The sequence below is a fragment of the Diadema antillarum genome, unplaced genomic scaffold, assembly GCF_040938485.1.
Source record: "Diadema antillarum isolate AM-2024a unplaced genomic scaffold, OU_Dant_1.0 seq00001334_RagTag, whole genome shotgun sequence".
In the NCBI taxonomy this organism is placed as follows: Eukaryota; Metazoa; Echinodermata; class Echinoidea; order Diadematoida; family Diadematidae; genus Diadema; species Diadema antillarum.
The window spans coordinates 699058-726197 of record NW_027272104.1 but is presented as its reverse complement, the minus strand read 5'-3'; the positions used below and the strand labels follow the sequence as shown (position 1 = coordinate 726197).

The following is a 27140-nucleotide window of genomic DNA, read 5'->3' as shown; positions in this document are numbered from 1 at the left end:
ATTCAGCACCCTGTATCACTTTATTTGGGTTGAATAGGAATATGCTCTGGTTATTATTGGGAGGAAAAAGAGAAAAAGAAGAAAACAGAAATTCTTGAATGTATTACTTTTGAATCCAAAGATTAAGTTTAGGTAAGCATCAACATGCCTTCTCTTTGCACCAGATATTGGCTCCATGTGAATAAAGTGAGATATTAGATAGGCAAGCCAAAATAACAGGATGCTATTTTCAGAAATTTGTCAAAGTGTGTGGGTAACTTTCATAAGGATATCATCATTAATCTTCACAAAGCATTATTCATACCCAAGTTCTTAATTATCTTTTTCCCCCTCCAATGCTGAGTGTTAATGAGTTTTGTTACTTTCAGTTAAATTGTGTCTTTGAAAACCAGTATCACTTGATGGTACTGAAGTGGCCATTTACACATGTGCAGATAAGTGATCTAAGACTAAGCTTTTCATTACCTTTAGCAAACTACTTGTCCACAATGCCAGGGCCAGTCATGAAATAGTGAAGACAGCATTATGGTTATATACTCTATGTGGTTTTCCCCAAGTCATTAATATGTGTGTCTGACAGTCAGTGTTACATAATTCAATTTACATATCATGGCACTTTTCCCATCTATTAGGCAGAGCTCGACATCACCAGTGGCCTGGTTGCCCATGGCCATTAAAAATTGATGTCATGTCATGATATTTCCAAAAAGTCCATCATTTGGTTGCCCGAGCAGGCAGCAAAATTTCAAAATGGATTGGTATGTTTCCTTTTATTTCAGGCCACCAAAATGTCAAATTCAAAGATTTTAGAAGCCCTATTTGGGCCATTAGTGGAAAAAAGTTAGTGGAGAGCCCTGGGTATACATGCTAAGTGTAAACTGGTTTCTAATAGAGGGGTACTTGATGACCCTTACGGCCTGAATTCACGAAGGTGGTACAAATGAAACCATGGTTTAAACCATGGAGCGCCAAGTGTCGCACTGAATATTTCGTTACGAAAGTGGTCATTTTCGTTAATGAAGTAATAGCTTCGTGGACGAAATGTTTATTTAGTTACAAAATGTTGTCATTTTGTTACAAAGTAATCATTTCATCGACGAAATGACTGATTTCGTAACGAAATATTCCATGCGACACTTGGCGCTCCATGGTTTTTGTCCATGGTTTAAACCATGGTTTCATTTGTACCACCTTCGTGAATTCGGGCCTAAATGTCTATCTTACATATTTGTATGAAAAGTACAGAGTGTAGTTGGATACCAGGTGCAAGCATTTGTTTCAGAATTGCATAACTATCCCTTTAAATGGTGAGCATCAATGGCAAGCCACCTTAATCGTAGTGATCCATTATGTGCTGTATGTTGTAGCTGCATATCATATTCAATTATCAATTCTGATAATCCGAGACTACTGTGTGTATGGATAGTTCAAATGTGTTCAATTCATAACTAGAATGTAGTTAAACCTTGTGAGGAGCCTCACATACTCTGACCTGCTCCAGTTTGTTAAGGATTTCTGTGATGGTAATTTTTTTGCCCAACAGTGTGTTTGTTGAGGTTGGATTCAGAATTCAGAGGTGCCAAGCATCAAGCACTTATTCCCCAAACTGTGGGCGGTGATATTCGTGGAAACTTTAATAGAGCTTGTCAAGTTCTGGAGGACTTGTACAAAGAGAAGTCGAATTGACTTGATCAGATTGTTGTGAAAATCAAGGGATCCCTGTTTTTTTATACATCTTATTTTCCTACCAGGATTCAGGATTTATTCAGGTTGATATCGTGGGGTTGACCTGATACACTGATATCAAATATTCTCTGTGTATATGATTATCGTATTTGATATAATCACAGTGGTTGGTGTGAAATAAATGAAATCACATGATCATGAATACCGGTACTCTGTGTCCATCTGTTTTGTTGTAAGAAAACTCTTTTGCATTGATGGTGATGAGCTAATTGCTTAACCCTAACTAGTCCAGGCTATTTAGGTAGTTGATAGAGCCGGGGGGGGGGGGGGGGGGGGGGGGGCCTCCCAGGCCCCCCCTCCAGATCTCTCGGCCGTCGACCGCGCGATCGCGACGAAAATTGGCACACACATTGCCTATGATGTAATCTAAAATACCATGAAGTTAAATTTTCAAAAAATTTTCATTTATACTAAATTATGCTAATTTATGCATAATGATGCATGAAATCAGACTATTTGGTATAAATCACAAAATAAAGCTCAAAACAGGCACATTTTTTGTGTAAATATCCTTTTTAGTGTCCTGAGCAAATGTAATAAAAAAAAATTGTGATATCAGAAAAAATTCTTAAGTATTTTATTGTTTTTTAAAATTTCTTATGTATTTCTCTGTTTTTTACTTTGTTTTTCATTGTTTTTTCGGTGGGATTTGTCCGCGACATCTTTCCGAACAAGAAAATATGTTATTCATTGATTTTAATCAATAAAATACCAAAATAATTGTGCTTTTATGAAATTTGCCTGTAAGCACAGTTTGCATTGAAATTGTACACGAATTCACGTTTTTGAGCAATTTTTGGTCTGACATGCATGTACATATTTACGCGTAACTTCGGAACCGCGAGCCCGGGCGTCGCAAATTTGGTGTCAAAAGATGCGGGAGACTCGAAAGAAAAAAGTCATGAAACGTCGCGGTGATAGCTTTTTGCGATTGCGATACATCGCGCGAAACGTCGAGGGGGGCCCCCCCCCCCCCCGGCCTAGTTAGGGTTAAAGGCACATGGTCCCGGTGGTTTAGTCAAATGCGTAAGCGGGTGCACGGCGCAAGTTTCCTCTAGAGACCTACGCTATAGACTCCTCTTTGGCGCTTACGCTTTGGCCCATTTCCCCCGAGTCCGAAGAAGACCAATCCACTGTAGTCAGTGGTCTGATCCCAGTTTGGCTCATGATTCGGCTCATGATTCGGCTGAGGAGGATGGCAGCTTTCGCAAACTTCTTTTGTAATGTCATACTATGATAATGAAGCACATAAGCACTCTTCCTTGCATCACTACAGACTGTGTGACGCGCAGAGAAGACAACAAAGGCAATGCTACCTAGAAACACCTACGCGCTTTACTCCTGATGACAACTCAACTTCGGCAATCTTCATTTCATGCTAATGGTGCTCGGCAGTATCATCCAACAGCGCCCTCTAACCCACCGGGACCATGCGCCTTTAAACTTGACATTTTCCAAATAGGGCAGAATTTCTATCAGAAGTTACCACTCAGCTACAGAAGACAGAAACCAAGTGCTATCGAATAATGTTACAGTTGATGAAATTATGAGACTGCATTGTAATGTTTTTCTAGGTACATTAGATCTGAAGAAAACAAGAAGACAGCAAAGAGAGTTAAGCTACTCTAGATTTCATGTCCAACGTACCAGAAAATGGCAACAAACTTCAGTATTATCAAAGGTATTTGATGTTTGATAGCGATACCATATGTTATGTCCTCATTATTGTGTCATTCACTACTTGTTTGCACAAACACTGACAATCATGATCCATCCAACTACACATCAACCAGTCTACTTGGCTAACAAACTGACATTCCACACTATGCAGGTAAAACATTTTCCATCACTTCTCACACCATGACAATTCATTCTGTCCCTGTATTGTATTGCAACATTTTTATCCCTACAGGATAAATGCGTAGAAGTATGATTTCCTACTTTAGCACAAATCCCGCCAATAGAGGGCAGCCTATCATAATGGTATATGAAACAAGTTGAGTAGTGAGCAGAGAAGCATACTGCTGCCGCTTCTATACTCTTTGGAAGTGAGTGACCGTATATTCCTTGGATACAACACTGTCAACACTAGCAAACAAAGGAAGGGGGGGGGGGGGTAAGAATTGCTTATCTTTCAAAAAGGTCCTTACCAGATTTTTCAGGCTACCTTGTGGGGCAGTACTGTATATGTTCTCATAAGCACAATGTAGGCTATACTTTAAATATCACAACATCAACGGAAGGCGACATGACATTTGCCTGTGACAATTGCTCTAGTCTTATTTTCTCCTAGGACTTAGGGTTACGGTTAGAGTTGTGATAGGGTTTTAGGTTTAGTTTGAAAAGAAAATTAGGATTATGGTCATGTTTGGGGGTAGAATTCATGTTTGGCTTAGCGTGCAGATGGAATGTGGGAGCAATTGTCGCAGGAGCAAATGTCTTGGAACCCGATGGAAAGATCCTTGTTATAGTGTCTAATTTGAGAGTGTCTAGAAATACAAGACAATGGTGTACATAATATGATGGCTTGTAGAGAACATACAAAGTGTTCTATTCAAAGAGTTTGTACTTTTTGGAGTGAAAATTATGACCTTGAAACAGCACTTCAAACTCTTGAGCCGAGAACTCTGTACTGTACATTCACTCTTATCGTCTCTTTTACTGCATGCAGGTTTCTTTCAGAATATTACTTAGAATTAATGACATTACATAAAGGTGATTTCCTTTGGGGGTTCATTTGTTGATATAATATTTGCCATAAATACACACACAGCAGAAACAAACTAGTGTCTACTGTACAGGATTAAAGGAAACCCAAAACCAAATATGAATTGGACTAAGTGAAAGTAGCAATTTTAGTAGATCATATCAGCTGAAGTTTGACGAAAATCGGACAGTCGATTCAGAAGTTATGAATTCTTTAATTTTCATTGCAGTAATTGCTGGATAAGGAGACTACTACATTCAATAATGTCATTGTGGACAACAATATAAAGAATATATGAAAATTCAAAAAATAATTATTTTTCACGGAAATTACACATTCTATCGACACTACTGACATATGTCAAGGGTAATATTATTCCTTCCGCTTTCTGAAAGAGGCAAGCCAAGTGCTCTTTCATAACACTAATAAAGTGAAATCATGTTGAATTTTCTTTATGCTTTCTATGATTTTTTTTATTGTTGTCCATAATGATGTCATGTACCCGGTACTGTAGTAGTCTCCTCATCCACCGGTAATGGCACCAAGACTTTAAAAATTCATAACATTTGAACGGAAAGTCCAATTTTCCTCAAACTTTCACTGATGAGATCAACTAATATTGCTGCTTTCACTCAATCCACATTTATGTTTGGGTATTGGTTTCCCTTTAACCCGTTGAGGATGAGTCCCAAGTATACTCGGGCAGGTGTCTATGGGAAATGCGTGTTATAGCAAAATTAGTCCATCCTCAACAGGTTGACACACAATCTCTTATTGATGCACATACATTTGTACCAAGGTACAATGCGTCACACTCACACATGCACACACAAAGACACATACGAAATGTACAGGTAACTCTCAAACAGGCATGATTTGCGCAATACAGTATTGAATACACATATTGATTATATGTCAAACGACATTCTTTATATTACTCTGAAAATTTAAAACATCACAGCAGTAAGAAGACATCAGACAGATTAGAATGAGAAAACTGCATGAAATAAACATTTTACCTCATTCCATTTTTACTTTGTTCTGCTGTGTTCTCACAGCAGCATAGAATATAAAAGAAGCCTTGCACTAAGGCTATTTTTACCAATCTCACTCCCAAGCAGAATGCAGTATTTAATATTCATGACTGCATTCATATCGTGGAATCACAAATAACATCAGCTCACGGACCTGCTTGTACATGTAGCAAGGAACAGGAACAGGTTCCATGGTTAGAAGCCGTTTCTACAATATCATGCAGTACGAGCCACACATCTATTACTGTAAACCCCTTGTACAAACCTAAGTTTTCTACTGGAGGTAGCACTTCTTATCACTTCTACTCCCTGCATAGCAGCCAGTTCTACTCTAAAATTGAATAAAACTTGCTTTATAACTGTGTCATACAGCAGACATTGTTCAAAGAGATTTTTCCACTTTAAAAGAAGTCAATATCTCAATTCAACAGGCTGAATGACAACTTTGCAATTATGTCCTACAGAGAGGTAAAACATCACAGATTACTGATCGGCATGCTATCAGCCAATACAATGTCTTGCTTTCGAAATGGCATGACAGTCTACTGAGTGGGTTTCCTGGTACAGTGGACTCCCATTATAACGAAGTCCTCGGGAGTGCACTGTACGGTACGTACATCGACCAACCCTGTTCAGTCATAATTGATGGCGATTATCTGGTGCTTCATTTTCACCATGGCATTCAACACTGTCAGTGCCTCAAGTCAGTACAACTACATGTACTGTAACACTCTTTAAAGTCTGAAACCTGGCATTGTATCTGGTGAATATCTGGACAATATGTGGATAAAGGCGGGACAGGAATTTTAGGACCTAAAATCATTAATGCTATTTTGCAATCTTGCCTTCATGATCAGCAAGTAGTGTGAGCTGATATATAATATTGTTTTGATTCACTGTACAGTATCTGATTATCACTTGCTCATTGAAGCAAAGTTTCCTTACTACACAATAAAAGTTATTCATGATCACATGATGCAGCGTACAAGAACCATGCCAAATCTTGCGAGTGTTCTTCAATAGAATCAGTTAAGTCAGAATCTCATCAATATTTGTTGTCCAATGTAGTGCCATAGACTATCTGACAGTTGTCATAATGCAGTGCTTCAATACCCCGTCACCACTGTAAGTTACTTCTGTTCTGCAAAGGGGATGGTGCAGTGGCAAGCATATCGTCATTATGTGTTCACGGGTGCCCCACACTTCAAGATACATATGACAATATCTGAACAACTTGGCACTCTTTCACTGAAGAGCTTGGATGACTAGTCAAAATATCTTCACAGTACTGGTAACTTGTTGCTGTGTCTGTGGGTAACATGTAAAATCAAAGGATCCCGAAAAGTATAGCATGGATCTACAACAGCTGACACAGACATTCAACATACAGAGCTCTGTACAGTATACAATACAATGTATCAGAAATGAATAATGTCGTAATTTTCTTGGTATTCCATAGCAATTCACTATGCATTTTGGTGTGACTGCTACACAAAATATAATTTGTGTGGCAATTTCATTACATAGAAGTGTACACTAGTTTCTTTTAAAATATATCTCCATTGACTAAAATTGCTATTCATTTTCTAGGAGGGAAATTATTCCCTGAAATGCCATTTTTATACAAATTGTAACTGTGGTATCATTCTTCAAAGGCATGGACACAGAGGAAATCAAATTTGTGTAGACCTTCTTCTACACAAAACTATAATTGTGTCAGGGGTATGAACAATAAACATGTGATATTATGTGCACCAAAATTTAAGTTTGACTGTCATAATTTTGCATTGAAATGTTGCTCTTATTTCAAAGAATCCCACACAGTAAGAGTTAAGATTCGTAAGTCCACAGTGATACTCTGTCATTAAAGTAATGCATTTGTTTTCTTCATGGAAGAATTTCACTGACAAAAACAACCCTGGAGATGGCTTTAAAACAATGTTTGGCAAACAACATAACAACTAGCAAATTTGTACAGATGGCCTCAAACTAAAAACAAAGAAAACAAGTGAAGAATCAAACAAAAGATCGACATCAAGGTACAATGGTGCATAAAAAGTACCGCTAAAGAACAAACAAACAATGATTTGGACTGTTGATATTCAATAGATCTACAGACTTTGATTGGTACATACTGTAGGTGTACTTGCACCTGTATAATGGTTTTTAAAAAATGGTTCTAAATGGGACTAGAACCAGCTACCAAGATATCATTCTCTTTGACATTTTGAGACATGCTGAGCTGGTTTGGTCTGACTTTGGTCAGAGCACTCTCTAGACAAATTACAGAGCAATAATGGCTCCTGCTAGCAAATACACTGTACCTCCTTTAAAAAATAAAATTAAATTAAAAACTTCCTACGAAAGGTGGCTCACATGAACTCACCTGATGGTAATACCAAATTGTGGTTACACTGTCCATTTTTACAGCAAAGAAGATATCATTTACAACCAAAAAGGAAAAGGGCAGAAATTGTTTACCTCATTTATTAATACTACCGTGTAATATAAATAATTAAAAGGGCATGCATAGCTGCCTTTGTTTCATTACATACATTTGTAAATGACGCTATCAATAGCTTCTAAGACTGTTGATACAAGTGTAAGTTATTGCTTGAGCATAACACTTCATCAACATGAAATATCCTGCCATTTCTGCCAAAACATTCATAATCTAGGACAAAATGTGGCTTGACATGGTATTTCACAATTGTACATTATAACTTGACATTTACATGTATGCACTTTGTGCGCTTGACAATCAAACACACTGATTTGCTGTGTGCAATACAAAAGGGTAAATAAATTACCATCTAGGCTGTAGACAGCTAATCTTGTGAACACAATGTTATGCTCATAAAACATTACACCAGTGCATTGATGTAATGTTCTACTGACTCAGACGGGCTAATTCAATGACAATTACATATTATCTGTACTGGTCACTTTTTTCCCTTCGCAGCTGCTCTTAGCTTCTTGTCCACTTTAGAATCATAGATGACGCTCTTTACTGCCAGGCCAATGGCGGTGACGATGAATGCTGCCAGGATGATGGGGGAGTGTTTTGCCTTGCTCTGGAGCTCCATGTATTCATCAATCCTCCGCTGACGATCGACTCGATCCTGTTGCTCTTTTTCCCGCGCAGCCTTATAGTGACTCTCGAAGAAGGCATCCATTTTCTTGGCCTGCCGCTCGGCTTCCTCGTGAAATGGTATGCCGCCGGTCGTGTACGTGGCTGCACCAGAAAATGTGGCTTTATCTACCTCTTCCTCTTTCACCTCTCCATAGATGTCTTTCTGGTTCAACGTGCCGCGGTCGTACCGTTTGCGCAAGGTGAGGTTACCAAGCACACTGTATGCTTCATTGATGGATGAAAACTGGCGTTGAGCTTCTTTGCTGCCTGCATTTTTGTCCGGGTGATAGACCTTGGACAGCTTGAAGAATGCTTCCTTGACTTGCGCCTGTGTGGCGTTTGGTGTAATGTTGAGCACTTCATAGTAGTTCCTGTCCCGTTTCCTTGGATTAGGCCTATAACAGCGAACATGCATCAAGAGCAAAGGTGCAGCATATTGCCTTTTCAAAGTCCCTGAGTAAACAACATCCTGAATGCCCAACAAAGATTGACTTTGTTGTCTTTGTCTATGTGTTGAATAATACCAGTTAGAGATACCCTCGTTCTTGAAACACAATGTTTGGCAAGCATGTTTCGACCTTTCTTCTGCACGACTTAGTTTACAACCAGCAGCAGAGTACTCTGTTCCTGTCAACACACCCACACCTAACACGGTGGTGGCTTTGGCGGCATCATTACTTACACACAGCACGGGGCTCGCCGCGAGTTCCGCTGCTGGGCTAGTTGCACCGAGTCTGGTGGTGTCAGTGAGTCCATACGTGCTGCGATAAGCCGGCAAGTCTTGAGATGTCAGCTGAATCTTACTCAGAGAGGGACAAAACAACCCAAATAATCTTCGTTGATAGCTGGGTAGATGTCTTAACTCCTCTGTGTGATATTTGGCCGAGCCATATCTAGATGTAATTCTCCCTTGCCAGCATTGTTGGGCAGCTTTTCTCCATTGACCTGCCATTACAACCGGCGACTTCGATTCACACACTGCATGCGGCTCGTGTATGCACACGCACACTTGTACCTTGTCCCGTGTGCGATTTTTTTTTCCGTAACCCTAACGCGTCGAAATTGCCAGTTGTGTCACTTGAGCAAAGACTATCGGTGAACAAGTTGGTTTTTGTACGCATGTGCGTGGACTTCGCATGACTTGGGCAGTTTCGTAGCTCCATGGTAAGGCCAAGGAGGTACTAGGCGTTGAGTTTGTACTGTATATCTACAGTACCACTGGCAGGGTCGTCTGCTAACTACAGAATCAAATTACAATGTGAGAATGGGACGCCGTCCTTCAAACAGAAACATAACAACGGGTTTATGGGTATATGGGTATGTGATGCGTGTGTTTGTGTGTTTGTGTGTGTGTGTGTGTGTGCGTGGTTTCCACTTCACATGTCATCGGCATCGCGTTCGCCTTTGCCTTAGCTTACGTGGTATTTCTGTGGTTTTGTTCGCCGTCTGCTGACACTTTTCCTGTATCTCGCAAGACTTGCGTTTCTAGGATGCATGCAAACTCGACGTTGTCATCAATATCTTGCAAAAAGTAAATTTGAAATCTAATTGAAGCTTGGAATAGATTAAAATCAATATCTTGCAAAAAGTAAATTGGAAATCTAATTGAAGCTTGGACTAAATTAAAATCAATATCTTGCAAAAAGTAAATTGGAAATCGTATTGAAGCTTGGAATAAATTATAATCAGAGTATCATATTTAGGCCAACAGCTGCAGCATTGCTATTGTTATCAACATTGATCATGTTTATTAAGCCCCACAAAATCAGATTCAAAGTGGGCATTGGGTCTTGGGTAACATGGATGAACTACTGGGTTAATTTGGGTTTATCCTCCGACTTCACGATGATTCAGAAAGCCGTAGTATAGGCTCCTTTTTAGTTCAGGTTCATGTATATCAAGATATATGATTACATTCTCAATAATATAACATCCAAGATGAAGATGGGGGAGGGAAGAGAAACTGTGGGGGGGGGGGGAGCTATAGTAATCATCGATTTTGATCGATAATCTCTCTATAAATAGTTTAATTTAATCAGCTTTAAAAGGGCATTTTGGATCGGCCAAAAATCAAAAGATGTGCTATTTCCAACAAATTCTATTCATTTTCCCAGTCCATACATGTACAAAATTGTTCTAGTATCACGGTTTGAATTGCTTTATCAATATTTTTTTTTTGATTTTCACTTTATCATTGCCAACCCTATAGTCCTTCTCATCACGTACCATCGTCACCTCTACCACCATTGAAGGAAACCAAAACCCAAAAAGAAATGTGGATTGAGTGAAAGCAGCAACATTAGTAGAACACATCACTGAAAGTTTAAGGAAAACCGGGCAATCAATGCAAAAGTTATAAATTTTTAACGTTTTGATGTTGGAACCACTGGCTGCATGACATCAGGGGTGGGCAACAACATAAAGAAAATATAAAGAAAACAAACATGTTTTCACTTTTCTTGAGTAATGGAAGAGCATTTGATTAACCACTTTCAGAAAGTAGGGGGAATGATTACTACCCTCAACATAAATTATGTCAGTATCAATTAAGTGAGGGAATGTGTAATTTTATTGATTTTTTTTTTTGGTGTGGAATTCTCTTCATATTTTCTTTACATTGTTGTCCACTAAAGACGTCATGGTCTCTAGTAGTCTCTTTATTAAGTGATTACAACACCAAAATATAAAAACGAATAACTTTTGATTGTCCGATTTTTCCTCAAACTTTCACTGATGTGTATTGCTAATGTTGCTGCGTTCACTCAATCCATATTGTTCTTTGGGTTTGGTTTCCTTTCCCAGGTCAAAAAACCAGTAGAAACCAGTAGAAACTAGTCAGCATTTTTAACTGGTCGTTACTGGTTTTAACTGGTCTTAACTGGTTTCAACTGGTTCCAGTTGAAACCAGCAAGGTAACTCTAACTTTCCAGTAACAAAATGAGCAATTCTAATTGAAACCAGTTGAAGACGTACTGGTACCAGTTGATACCAGTTTAAACATACTGGTACGAGTTTATACCAGTTGAAACCAGTAAAAGTCTACTGATGGCCAGTTGTAATACCAGTTCAAGCCTCACTGTACCAGTTGGTAACAGTTTCTGTCGGTTAAAGTTTTACTGCATGGTATAACTAGTTGATACCAGGGGGGGGGGGGGCGTTTCATCAACGAGTTCGTCGGAGGTTTTCACCGACAAATTTGCTATCAGCCAATCAGACGCAAGGATTTCAGTAGCTTTTAACAGTTGTCGGAAAAACGTTTCATGAAACACCCCCCCCCCCCCCCCCAGTTCAAGTGTCATTTTGTACCAGTTGATACCAAATGAAGGCTACTGGTCTATTATAAGTTAATACGAGTTGAAGTTCCCAGTTGATACCAGTTCAAGTCTTAATGTGTACAACGGTACCACTTGATATATTAACCAATCATCACTATACCATCATTGCTTTTATTGGATTACCATGCACGACCATAAATATCATTACTATCATTTCATCTTATCATCATCACCACGATTATCACTCGTATTACCATCGTATACATATCACCACAAGCAATGAATCTTCCACCACTATCAATATTTTTTTTCATGTCATCAATCCATCAACAACAGCTTCACGAAATCTCTTTCAAAGTTTTCAGCATCTTCATCATTATCCTCAGTCTAAATAAGCATTGCGACTGGCAATACATTCCTATACTCGATCCCTCCCTCCAATGCCCACAGTATATGGCCTAGCACCCTTTATTGAATTGATTAAGAGAAACGATTGAATATCAAAACACTGATTTTTTTGTTTGTTTGTTTGTTTGTTTTTGTATGATTACTAGCTGATTTATTCAAAAGTCTTAAATGGATGACACGACGTTTTGAGTTCAGTCGCCAGTGCGTCCATAACTTAGCACCTTCGTACCTTCAGGTGCACTTAGTTAAGCCTAGTGATGTACATGAACATCATATACAAGGCTAATAGACAGTGGAAATCTACATGTGCCAAGATTTCGCTCTGATTGTCACAAGTGCAGCCCAATCGTATCCTCCATGAATGGAACAGGCTAGATCATTCAATTAGATCAGCTTCTTCCATATATTCATTTAAGAGATTGTTTAAGCAAAGTTGTTATTTGTAAGTAACACATGAAATTTATTCTGGGCTAGCTTAACATTCCTGTATAATAGCGTTTTAATTGTTATTTCGGCATTCTGGTGAACTCTTGATGTGGCATGTACTTTTTTATGTTACTTTGCAACGTACAATATGCTGGTATGTATCTACACTGTATAATTAAGTCATCTTCTGTATATACCTTTTGCTATTTAATGTACATATGTTCATCATTCAGGGCTCCATGGAAGACCAATATTTATTGGTGAATGGGCTACCCTGACAAAAGATTAGAAATAAATAAATAAGTAGATAAATAGATAGATAAAATAAATAAATAAACTAGCCGCATTCACACGTACAAAATAGCTGGTTACTCGAGTTCTTGTTATACTCGCAACTTTTTATGAACTTCATGATGATCGATATATTATAGAAACAAACACCTGGCTTTAACTGGTATCAGATTCCCAGGTGGGTTCATGACTTTAAATGTGTATAAACCATTTGTTGTCGACCGACACCCGAAAAAGGAAGCCATGAGTGATTTGTCGTCTCGAAGTCGTGCAGTATCGTACACATAAAGAGTGATGAGATATTAGAGCTGTGAAAGAAGTTTACCAGTATGAAGTTTATCAATATAAGCATAACCATTATGTCTACTATGTGAGAGAGAGAAAAAAAAATCCAACCCACCAGCTCCGATTCTCAATTAAACACATTTGTAGAAGAGATTTGAAACGATCGTTTTGTAATGTGTTATGTGGCACAAAATAATTGCACTTATTTTTAATAATGGTAATCGATAACCAAATGAAAATCAATTTGCCAGATATTAGCCAATATAAGATCTTTTCATTTAGTTGGAGTAACGAGCATCAGTTCAGAGTCACAGAGGCTACTTACGAGCTTTTATAAAATGCATTCATAGGAAACTGATAACTACAAGTTTGAACGATGATATCACCCATTATGATGGTTACAGTTCGTTATTGAGGTGAGTATTCCGAAGGTTCGTTATTCCGAAGATTCGTTATTCCAAAGGTTCTTTATTCCGAAGGTTCGTTATTCCGAAGGTTCGTTATTACGAAGATTCGTTATTCCGAAGGTTCGTTAATCCGAAAATAAAACAAAGCTCGTTATTCCGAAGGTTCGTTACGGACCCTATTTCATTGTCGGATCAACGAACCTTCGGAATAACGAACCCTATATTTTATTTCCGGATTAGCGAACCTTCAGAATAACGAACCCTATTTCAGTTTCGAAAAAACAAGCCTTCGGAAAGCGAACCCTATATTTTTTTTTCGGATGAACGAACCTTCAGAATAACGAACCTGCGGAATAGCGCCAAATATGTTCGGATTAACATAGGCCTACCGTTTTTTTATGTTAGGAATAACGAATATCCGAAACACACAAATCCCCTATACCTAGAGGTTTGTTAACCCGAAAATCAAGAAAGGTTCGTTAATCCGAACATTTGTGACGTTATTCCGAAGGTTGGTTAGTCCGAAAATAAAATAGGGTTTGCTATTCCAAAGGCTCGTTTATTCGAAAATGAAATAGGGTTCGTTATTCCGAAGGTTCGTTAGCCAAAAATCAAACAAGGTTCTGGAACGGGTCACAAGACTTTTTGAACGTTCTTAAAACGTTTTTAAACGATCTAGAGGGCTTTCAAAAGTTATCTGAATGTCTATAACGTCCAAACGTTTTTCTGTCGTCCTTAAAAATCATGTATAGTAAGGTTTTTAATTGTTATTTTTTACGTTTATGAAACGTTTTTATAACGTCCAATTGAAACGTTATAAATACGTCGAAAAACCTTCCAGAAAAATGACGTTCTGACAACGTTTTGACAAAACGTCCAAATAACGAACTTGGAACGTTTCAAGAACGTTTAGAAAACGTCCAAATGTTAGCTAGGAACCAGATTTGTATCATGGTTGTCTTAAGGTGCTCACATGCACTTTATTAGACCTTAACCGGCCACGATCTAAAAATGACATCAAAATCACGTCCATTTTCCTTGTTTATTTTTCCTGAAAAAGGCGTCTTCCAGACATCTTTCTTGTTTTCTTTACCAATATACATCAAAAAGGCATGAATTGACGTGAGATGACGTGCTCATGACATTATTCTGAAGTACATCTTGTCTTTAGAATTGTGTTTTACACATCATTAAGACGACTCTAATGACCACCAATGACATCTTTGGGACAACTTCCATTTGAGCAAAAATACGACATATTCACGTCAGTTTGAAATGTTTATATGATGCAAATTTTATCTGCCTGTTATTTTCGTTTATGAGACATTCAATTAGTAATTTACACGTCTTTACGATATCTTTGTACAACCAACCAGGCGTCAGAAAGACGTCACAAATATAACGTCTTTTAGATGTCTTCAAACAATAATACGACTTTTTGGCCTTAGGTTGAGACGTCTAAGTAGCGTCTGTTTTCTTTGCTTATTTAGTAATACGTCAAACAAACGACAATTATTACGCCTTTCTGAAGTCTAGATAATGAATTCTCTCGATGTCTTCCATTTGAGCAAAAAAAAAATCTTATTTTTGACAGTTGACTGACGTGGAATTGTCGTCGTTGTGACGACAGTATAATCATACTGATAAAACTCTGTAAAACTATAATTCGTAAGCCTTAATTATATGAAGTCACAAAGACATCGCAAAACTGACGTAAATTTAACGTCACGTCATTAATATGACGTGGTAAATAGGTTGCAAGGCAGCGTAAATTTTATTTCACTAATACGTCGTAAATATAAAGTGGATAATACGTCACAAAACTGACTTGAAATTTACGTCTTTACCCAGCTAACAAAAAGACGTTTTCTAAACGTTCTTGAAACATTCCAAGTTCGTTATTTGGACGTTTTGTCAAAACTCTTTTAGAACGTCTTCTTTCGGAAGGTTTTCGACGTATTTAAAACGTTTCAATTGGACGCTATGAACACTTCTTTTAAACATTAAAATAACACTAAAAAAACCTTTCTAAATTTTTAGGACCGACAGAAAAACGTTTGGACGTTATAGACATCCAGATAACTTTTGAAAACCCTCTACAACGTTTAAAAAAGTTTTAACAACGTTCAAAAAGTCTCATGACCCGTTCCAGAACCCTGTTTGATTTTCGGATTAACGAACCTTCGGAATAACGAACCCTATTTCTTTTTTGAATAAACGAGCCTTCGGAGTAGCGAACCCTATTTTATTTTCGGACTAACGAACCTCCAGAATAACGTCACAAAATGTCCGGATTAACGAACCTTTCTTGATTTTCGGGTTAACAAATCTCTAGGTATAGGGGATTTGTGTGTTTCGGATATTCGTTATTCCAAAGGTTCGTTAATCCGAAAATCAAAAAGGGTATGTTAATCCGAATATTTGTGACGTTATTCCGCAGGTTAGTTATTCCGAAGGTTCGTTTATCCGAAAAAAAAAACTAGGGTTCGCTTTCCGAAGGCTCGTTCATTCGAAAATAAAATACGGTTCGTTATTCCGAAGGTTCGCTAACCCGAAAATAAAACAGGGTTCGTTATTCCGAAGGTTTGTTGATCCGACAAGGAAATAGGGTCCGTAACGAACCTTCGGAATAACGAGCTTTGTTTCATTTTGTACTCTCTTTGCAACTTGTTCTGTGTTTGTTATTTGTTGTATATCATTGCATATGTTTGCATTTTCGCCGTGTGTTTGTATACTTTGTTATTCTATGTGAAACACGGCCTTGCTGAAAAACAAAAAATAAACTCAACTCAACTCAACTCATTTTCGGATTAACGAACCTTTGAAAAACGAAACTTCGGAATAGCGAACCTTCGGAATAAAGAACCTTCTGAATAACGAATCTTATGAATAACGAACCTTCGGAAAAAAGAATCTTCTGAATAACGAACCTTGTAGATAACGAACTGTAACCATAATAATGGGTGCTATCATTGTTCAAACTTGTAGTTATCAGTTTCCTATGAATGTATTTCATAAAAACTCGAAAGTAGCCCCTGTGACTCTGAACTGATGCTCGTTGCGCCAACTTAATGAAAAGATCTTAAATTTGGCTAATATCTGGCAAAGTGATTTTCATTTGGTTATCGATTACCATTTTTGAAAATAAGGGAAATTATTTTGTGCCAAATAACACATTATAAAACGATCGTTTCAAATCTCGTCTACAAATGTGTTTTACTTGAGAATCGGAGCTGGTGGGTTGCATTTTTTTTTTCTCTCTCTCACATAATATGGTTATGCTGATATTGATAAACTTCATACTGGTAAACTTCTATCACAGCTCTAATATCTCATCACTCTTTATGTGTACGATACTGCACGACTTTGAGACAACAAATCACGCATGGCTTCCCTTTTTGGGTGTCGGTCGACAACAAATGGTTTATACACATTTTTAAAGTCATGAACCCACCTGGGAATCTGATACCAGTTAAAGCCAGGTGTTTGTTTCTATGATATATCGATCATGAATTTTATAAAAAGTTGCGAGTATAACAAGAACTCGAGTTTTGGAGCGCGCTCGGTAACCAGCTATTGTGTACGTGTGAATGCGGCTAGTGTTCTTACAAACAAACAAGCAAACACACAAACAAACAAAAATCAGTGTTTTAATATTCAATCGTTTCTCTTCATCAATTCAATTAAGGGTGCTAGGCCATGTGGGCATTGGAGGAAGGGATCGAGTAGGAATATATTGCCAGTCGCAATGCTTATTTAGACTGAGGATAATGGTGATGATGCAGAAAACTCTGAAAGAGATTTCGTGAAGTTGTTGTTGATGGATTGATGACATGAAAAAAAAGTATTGATAGTGGTGGAAGATATATTGCTTGTGGTGATATGTATACGATGGTAATACGAGTGATAATCGTGGTGATGATGATAAGATGATATCCAGTTGTGAAATGATAGAAATGATGTTTATGGTCGTGCATGGTAATCTAATAAAAGCAATTATGGTATAAGTGATGAGTGCAGTTGTTAAGAAACCAAAACCCAAAGAACAATATGGATTGAGTGAACGCAACAATATTAGCGTTACACATCAGTGAAAGTTTGAGGAAAAATCGGACAATCGATGCAAGTTATTCGTTTTTATATTTTTGGTATTGTAATCACTGAAAAAAGAGATTACTATAGAGACCGTGACGTCTTTAGTGGACAACAATGTAAAGGAAATATAAAGAGAATTCCACACACAAAAAAATCAATAAAATTACACATTCCCTCAACTTAATTGATACTGACAAAATTTTTGTTAAGGGTAGTAATCATTCCCCCTACTTTCTGAAAGTGGTTAATCAAATGCTCTTCCATTACTCAAGAAAAGTGAAAACATGCTTGTTTTCTTTTTTCTTTATGTTGTTGCCCACACATGATGTTATATGCAGCCAGTGGTTCAAACATCAAAACGTTAAATATTCATAACTTTTGCATCGATTGCCCGATATTCCTTATACTTTCAGTAATGTGTTCTACTAATGTGGCTGCTTTCACTCAATCCATATTTCTTTTTGGGTTTTGGTTTCCTTCAATGATGGTCGTGGTGGTAGAGGTGACGATGGTACGAGAAGGACTCGATAGGGTTGGCAATGCAAGTGAACATCAAAAAAATTATTGATAGAGCAATTCAAATCGTGATACTAGAGCAATTTTGTACATGTATGGACTGGGAAAATAAATTGATTTTGTTGGACATAGGACTTTTTTTTTATTTTTAAATGCCGATTCAAAATGCCTTTGTAAAGCTGATTAAATTTATAGAGAGATCTTATCGATCAAAATCGATGATTACTAGCTCTACCCCACTTTCTCTTCCCTCCCCCATCTTCATATTGGATGTTATTTCACGAGAATGTAATCACATATCTTGATTACATGAACCTGAACAATAGGCCTAAGGAGGCTATACTACGCCTTTCTGAATCATCGTGAAGTTGGAGGATAAACCCAAATTAACCCAGTAGTTCATCCATGTTACCCAAGACCCAATGCCCACTTCAAATCTAGTTTGCAGGCACAAACCCTTGTTGGTCGTATTAGGAGTCTGCATGTGCCAAGACTAATACACGCACCACTGCAGGGCTCACACCTGTAAATAAAATGGACTGTCCCAGACCCCTTCACAAATTCGTACCAAAGATACCAAAATAAATGAAGAAAAAAATTTATTAAAAATCAATGATGTAGTTTGGCAAAAAACTGAATAGCTGTAGATATTGAGTATGAATTCCTCTACAAACTGCATTTTGGTTGGAAGATGAAAGCTTTTCTGATGGAATTTGAGGGGACTATATTTTATTGGGTACGTGTACGGAAAATAGGTGATTTTTTGAGTGACAAGAACTCGTAGTCTGGCTTTGCGGACCCCTGGACAGAATTAGAGCAGAACAACCCACCCTGGCAATCTGATGGATGAAAGGTAATATCTCACTTATTCAGCTTAGTGAAGATAAAACACCTCATTTCTCCCAGCTATTTTACAGAATTTTTTGAAATTTGAATTTTAACACACGTCTCTATGGGGAATTATTCACCCGTGTGAGCCCTATAGAGAATGTACGCAATACATGCAAGTCTATGGGAAGTATTCATCCCATACAAGCTCTGCTGGTTTATGTTGATCTTGTATTGTGTCAGATCTCTCTTCCTCCCTCCCCCTTCTCCTCCCTACTCCCCCCCCCTCCCTCTACCTCTCTCCTCTACTCCCCCCCCCCCCCAACTCTATCTTGCTACAATTTCTTTTCTTAATATTATGTTCTTGTGGTACTAGATCTTAGTAAATAGCAGTCATCAGTATCACACAACTTTGAATGACTTCTTGTATTGTGTATCTTGTATTGTGTCAGATCTCTTCCTCCCTCCCCCTTCTGCTCCCTTACCCCCCCCTCCCTCTACCTCTCTCCTCTACCCCCCCCCCCCCCACACACACACACTCTTCCTTGCTACAATTTCTTTTCTTAATATTATGTTCTTCTGGTACTAGATCTTAGTAAATAGCAGTCATCAGTATCACACAACTTTGAATGACTGTGTTAATCTTGTATTGTGTATCTTGTATTGTGTCAGATCTCTTCCTCCCTCCCCCTTCTGCTCCCTTACCCCCCCCCCCTCCTCCCTCTACCTCTCTCCTCTACCCCCCCCCCCCCACACACACACTCTTCCGTGCTACAATTTCTTTTCTTAATATTATGTTCTTCTGGTACTAGATCTTAGTAAATAGCAGTCATCAGTATCACATAACTTTAAATGACTTCTTGTATTGTGTATCTTGTATTGTGTCAGATCTCTTCCTCCCTCCCCCTTCTGCTCCCTTACCCCCCCCCCTCCCTCTACCTCTCTCCTCTACCCCCCCCCCCCCACACACACACACTCTTCCTTGCTACAATTTCTTTTCTTAATATTATGTTCTTCTGGTACTAGATCTTAGTAAATAGCAGTCATCAGTATCACACAACTTTGAATGACTGTGTTAATCTTGTATTGTGTATCTTGTATTGTGTCAGATCTCTTCCTCTCTCCCCCTTCTGCTCCCTTACCCCCCCCCCTCCCTCTACCTCTCTCTTCTACCCCCCCCCCACACACACACACACACACACTCTTCCTTGCTACAATTTCTTTTCTTAATATTATGTTTTTGTGGTACTAGATCTTAGTAAATAGCAGTCATCAGTATCACACAAGTTTGAATGACTTCTTGTATTGTGTATCTTGTATTGTGTCAGATCTCTTCCTCCCTCCCCCTTCTGCTCCCTTACCCCCCCCCCTCCCTCTACCTCTCTCCTCTACCCCCCCCCCCCCCCCCCCACACACACACTCTTCCTTGCTAAAATTTCTTTTCTTAATATTATGTTCTTCTGGTACTAGATCTTAGTAAATAGCAGTCATCAGTATCACACAACTTTGAATGACTGTGTTAATCTTGTATTGTGTATCTTGTATTGTGTCAGATCTCTTCCTCCCTCCCCCTTCTGCTCCCTTACCCCCCCCCCCTCCCTCTACCTCTCTCCTCTACCCCCCCCCCACACACACACACTCTTCCTTGCTACAATTTCTTTTCTTAATATTATGTTTTTGTGGTACTAGATCTTAGTAAATAGCAGTCATCAGTATCACACAACTTTGAATGACTTCTTGTATTGTGTATCTTGTATTGTGTCAGATCTCTTCCTCCCTCCCCCTTCTGCTCCCTTACCCCCCCTCCCTCTACCTCTCTCCTCTACCCCCCCCCCCACACACACACACTCTTCCTTGCTAAAATTTCTTTTCTTAATATTATGTTCTTCTGGTACTAGATCTTAGTAAATAGCAGTCATCAGTATCACACAACTTTGAATGACTGTGTTAATCTTGTATTGTGTATCTTGTATTGTGTCACATCTCTTCCTCCCTCCCCTTCCCCTCCCTAACCCCCTCTCTCTACCTCACTCCTCTACTCCCCCCCCCCTCCTCAACTCTCCCTTGCTACAATTTCTTTTCTTAATGTTATGTTCTTGTGGTACTAGATCTTAGTAAATAGCAGTCATCAGTATCACACAACTTTGAAGGACTGTGTTAATCTTGTATTGTGTATCTTGTATTGTGTCAGATCTCTTCCTCCCTCCCCTTCCCCTCCCTACCCCCCTCTCTCTACCTCACTCCTCTACTCCCCCCCCCCTCCTCAACTCTCCCTTGCTACAATTTCTTTTCTTAATATTATGTTCTTGTCACTAGATCTTAGTACATAGCAGTCAGTCATCAGTATCACACAACTTTGAATGACTGTGTTATTTTAATGTATTTCTTTGTTTTGGCTACCACTGAAACAGCTCAAAATACATAAAGTTAGTCTGTTTGACAAAACAAAGTCTTATTAAGTACTTTGTAGGCTATAAGGTGATGATGACACACCCACAATCAAGGATAACTGCTTGGATCTATGTATTCATCTTATGAAGAACTGATCAAAACTGCAAGATTTATTTTAAAAAAACCCTAAAGGGCATGATTTTCTAAAAGTGTCCCTTTGAGAAGCTTTATAATCCTTGAAAGTGTAATTTCTCATATGATGTAGGGGCAAATATCATAAAAAACACATTTATGATGTTTAAAAGTCAAATAAGAAATATGACCTCCACTATAGGGCTCACACCTGTAAATAAAATGGACTGTCCCAGACCCCTTCACAAATTCGTACCAAAGATACCAAAATAAATGAAGAAAAAAATTTATTAAAAATCAATGATGTAGTTTGGCAAAAAACTGAATAGCTGTAGATATTGAGTATGAATTCCTCTACAAACTGCATTTTGGTTGGAAGATGAAAGCTTTTCTGATGGAATTTGAGGGGACTATATTTTATTGGGTACGTGTACGGAAAATAGGTGATTTTTTGAGTGACAAGAACTCGTAGTCTGGCTTTGCGGACCCCTGGACAGAATTAGAGCAGAACAACCCACCCTGGCAATCTGATGGATGAAAGGTAATATCTCACTTATTCAGCTTAGTGAAGATAAAACACCTCATTTCTCCCAGCTATTTTACAGAATTTTTTGAAATTTGAATTTTAACACACGTCTCTATGGGGAATTATTTACCCGTGTGAGCCCTGCACTGCAGCCTCTCCCAACATAGCCTTTAAACAAGGCGACTCGCTCTGCGTGCCCCCGTATAGCGCGTTTACCCCACAAACCTGTTGGCCGGTGAGTGGAGCGAGCCGCCTTTATCCACTCGTTCAGGGATGTGTACTTTTGTCGTTGTTGTTGCTTTATATTCTTTGACAAATTTGCGTACAAATTTGACGCAGAAAATACACACGGCACCAAGGCAAGCCTCGTTAATATTAAGTAACTATTCTTATTCTACATAGTTACTTAATATTAACGAGGCTTGCCTTGGTGCCGTGTGTATTTTCTGCGTCAAATTTGTACGCAAATTTGTCGAAGAATATAAAGCAACAACAACGACAAAAGTACACATCCCTGAACGAGTGGATAAAGGCGGCTCGCTTCACTCGCCGGCCAACAGGTTTGTGGGGTAAACGCGCTATACGGGGCACGCAGAGCGAGTCGCCTTGTTTAAAGGCTACTCCCAACAAGGGAGAAGCTACAACACAGGGCCTATAGGACAGTGCCGAAGTGGTGCATATAGTAGTCTTGGCGCAGACTCCTTTACGACCAACAAGGGTTTGTGCCTGCAAACTACTTCAAATCTGATTTTGTGGGGGTTAATAGACATGATTAATATTGATAACAATAGCAATCGCTGCAGCTGTAGACCTAGATATATAATACTTTGATTATAATTTATTCCAAGCTTCAATTGGATTTCCAATTTACTTTTTTTGCAAGATATTGATGACGACGTCGAGTTTGCATGCATCCTAATTGGGCTCACACCTGTACAAATAAAATGGAATGTCCCAGACCCCTTCACAAATTCGTACCAAAGATACCAAAATAAATGAAGAAGAATTAATTTAAAATCAATGATATAGTTTGGCAAAAACTGAATAGCTGTAAATATTGAGTATGAATTCTTCTACAAACTGCATTTTGGTTGGAAGATGAAAGCTTTTCTGATTGAATTTGAGGAGACTTTATTTCATTGGCTGCATGTACAGAAAAGATGTGATTTTTTGAGTGAAGAGAACTCGTAGTTTGGCTTTGCAGACCCTTGGACAGAATTTAAGCCGAAGAACCCACCTGGGAAATTTGATGGATGACAGGGTATATCTCACTTATCCAGGTTAGTGAAGATGAAACATCTCATTTCTTCCAGCTGTTTTACAGAATTTTTTCTAAGGGGAATTATTTACCCGTGTGAGCCCAGTAGACACAGGAAAAATGTCAGTAGACGGCGATCAAAACCACAGAAATACCTTCAAAGGCGAACGCGATGCTGATGACATGTGAAGTGGAAACACACACATACACACACGCACACACACACACACACACACACACTCACACACACACACATACCCATACACACAAACCCGTTATGCTTCTGTTTGAAGGACGGCGTCTCATTCTCACATTGTAATCTGATTCTGTAGTTAGCAGACGACCATGCCAATGGTACTGTGTGTAACAGTACAAACTCAACGCCTAACTGCCCAAGTCATGCAGTCCACGCACATGCGTACAAAAACCAACTTGCGCACTGATAGTCTTTGCTCAAGTGACACAATGGGCAATTTCGACGCGTTAGGGTTACGGAAAAAAAAATCGCGTCCCGTGTACGTAGTAGCTGCACGCCAGTACGTACAATAATGTTCGTAGCTAGCTGCGCGATAATGCATGACGACTCTCCTGACCTTTGACCTGCAGGCTGGCATATTATGACCACAGAACTGTTCTGTGATTATGACCGAAGAGCATTGACTAAACTCGAACTTTCGAACTTGGGATTGTGCAAAAATTACAAAATCCATTTTATTTTCAAATATCGTAAAACTTCCGATATTAATTGCAAACATTTGACATATTATCATTGAGATTAAAGGGATAGTACAGTACTGGTGAAGATGAGAACTGGGCTTTTAACTTTTTGCGAGATACCAAGAAACACTTATGAAATAGTACAGAGCATACCATTTTAAGAGGAATTCAAGGTTTATTTGACGAAAATTGGGTTTGGAATAACTGAAACATCCAAAAAACAAAGTAAAACAAAATGGTCGTAATATTAGAATCGCTCTGTTTTGGATATCTCGGCCATTTCAAAACCAATTTTTATCAAATAACTAACGTTGAATTCCTAATGGAATTACATGCTTTTTCATATTTCTCATTATCTCACCAAAAATGTTAAAAACCTGAAATTAGGTCTCAACCAAAACTATACACTCCTTTTATCAGCTCAAACTGCGATCAACTGCTCGAACTTTATTATTATTGTTATTATTATTATTATCATTATTATTATTATTATTATTGTTATTATTATTACTATTATTATCATCATTATTATTATCATCATCATTTTAACAATAATGACGCAAAAAGTTTGGCTTATTATAATGTTCATCTTCCTATCACAAAACTATATGCTCTCATAATAAGATGGTATAGAGAATAGATTCGAGCTGATAAACGAAACATTTTATTAAAGTTCACCATATATCGTCTCTCAAACTATTTGTATACGGATATACGTGTATATGGGTATATACATACGGGTATATAGGACCTATCGCCTATGGATGCAAGCTCGGACACTAATCAACGGACTTTGATAAATCAGATAATGCAACATTGATCTCCACCAAACTTATTCGTAGAGGGTTGATTAAATTTTGGTATCAGATCCTTGATTGTTGTTTTTTGTTTTGTTTTGTTTTTAAGTTGGCGAGTCTCCTTTGTCATTCAACCCATCCGAATATGATATGGTGATATCATTCTGCCTACAGTATATTTTCGCTAGCATGGAGTCCAGCTGGGTCCCACTTCATAAAAGATGTTAGGATAGCAACTCTTGCTGGAATGGCAACTTCCCATAGCAACAGCCAATCAGGAAGTTGGATTCTTGTCGTTGCCATGACAATTGCTATTCCAGCAAGAGTTGCTATCAATCAACTTTTTTAATGAAATGATCGATAATTAATTCCATCACGATACAAGCTCGGTTGGACTCTCATAATTTGGCTTGAGTGTGGTGGCCTAAATCGGACAAACAGCCTTAAAGTAATCAATCCCAGAAGCTTTCATCAAAACCGGAAATATGAACTTGGTTGGGAGCTCTAAGTGTGTCTCTCTCCTCTGATCTCCGTCCCGTACCCTCCGGCCTCTCTATCGGTCTCCCTCCCTAGCCTCCGGCTCTCTCTATATATCTGGGAATCAATTGAGTCTAAAAATATAATATTAGTCATCTTCCCTATACTTTTTGCAGAAAACCCCATTCAGTTTGGTATAAGTGGTCAAGGAGAAACTTTGTGGATCGTCGTAAACTTAAAGCATCAGATGTCATGGGTTTATAGGCCTATCGCTGTTTCTTCTACATAGGTTAGCGAAACACTTGGATACTCTTGGAACTGCACAATATTATTGATGGACAGAACTTGATGGGAAGGGATTCCTGGCATGCATGCTCTACAAAGATCCTCATCTTTCTAGGGCCACTGGAACAAATCGGATAGGATTTCAGAAGATGTGGATAACAATTTACAGTTTCATACCCTGAAATTGCATTTGGATTGATTCACTATATTTTTAAAGTTATTGTTGCGGAGGGTCCCGTTGTATCTTTTTTTTTTTGGGGGGGGGGGGGGGAGGATACGGTGTTTATCTTGGAAGCTCATTAAACAAAAGGCTAACACCAAAAGTGACCACAAGTGCTAGTTGAGAATGGTTAGTCCGATGGTTAGTCCGATACAAAATGAAATGAAATGAATGAATGAATGAATGAATGAATGAATGATTTTCTGCATTGGAAAAAAAATCAAAATATTATATATGAGGTACAAAAGAAAAACAGCAACTGTAAATTCAGTTCACAATGGACCTTTTTATCATCAATCCCTGATAATTAATAAATGAAATCTTAAATTTTTACGATATGAAAGCCTGAGTTTTGCCTGCCGAACACTTTACTAGTGTAAAAGACAGAATGCGTATAATACAATGAGTTGTTTTACATTTAGTTGTTTATAGGGTGCAGGCTTGTTGGGCTAAGCTCATTATTATAGGCCCAAGTTGCATACTTCCCCCTATGCCTGAGAAAAATGGGTGCCATGCGTGAGATGACCCCTAAATGCTTGAGTCTCACTCAGAATGCGTGAGACTTGGTAGCTCTGCGTAACTCAGAAAGCAAACCAATTTTGCGCCTAATGCATTTTAAATCTATTGAATCAGTGGTCTTTCCACATCAAAGTTGAATTCCTAAGAACCGCGTTAGAGGCTAATCAAAATTAACACTTAGACCTACAATTATTTATTGCCTGACCGGTAATTGTTACTTTTTTCCCCAAGTTTATTGAAATTGAGTCCTTTATTTGCAATGATCAATTATCACCAAAGTTAATCATTTAAAAAATTCTGCAAAGTGCACTGCTGATCCCTCTACAAAAGTGACAGAATAATCAACTTGTTGATTGTGAGTAAGTGGTCGCTAACTTGGAAGAAGAGGAAGAATTGAGGATTGGTCATTTTATCACCATAGGCCTGTAGTTTGTTTGTTTGTTTTTTCTTTAAATTGATAGTTAATTTATTGACAATACACCATGTCTGTATCTCCTTTAATTGCTCATTAGTTCTTTGAGTCTTTGGGAAAAGAGATGGCCATCGGCCATCCCCAATTGCAACAACGTGGAGTTTCTTAAAGTCACCTGACGCTTTATAACTACAACCTGTAGTCACATGATTTGCGCCACCCAGCAGATACAACAGTGCCAGTGCCGTGGCCGTG

General features: G+C 38.4%; 1 protein-coding gene across 1 annotated transcript; it reads right to left on the bottom strand.

Moving 5' to 3' along the window:
- Nucleotides 1-8429: 8429 nt before the first annotated feature.
- Nucleotides 8430-9376, bottom strand: LOC139708427 (dnaJ homolog subfamily C member 30, mitochondrial-like). The gene is made up of 2 exons (XM_071620377.1): nucleotides 9303-9376; nucleotides 8430-9015 (listed from the first exon to the last, which is right to left on the bottom strand). Exons 1-2 carry the CDS (start codon nucleotides 9374-9376, stop codon nucleotides 8430-8432), a joined length of 660 nt encoding a protein of 219 aa, XP_071476478.1.
- Nucleotides 9377-27140: the final 17764 nt, after the last annotated feature.

Coding starts and splice junctions, on each gene's coding strand:
- LOC139708427 (XM_071620377.1), bottom strand. CDS start 9,376: ATGGACTCACTGACACCACCAGACTCGGTGCAACTAGCCCAGCAGCGG. Junction 9,016..9,302: donor CGGCGAGCCCCGTGCTGTGT/GTAAGTAATGAT, acceptor TCGCTGTTATAG/GCCTAATCCAAGGAAACGGG.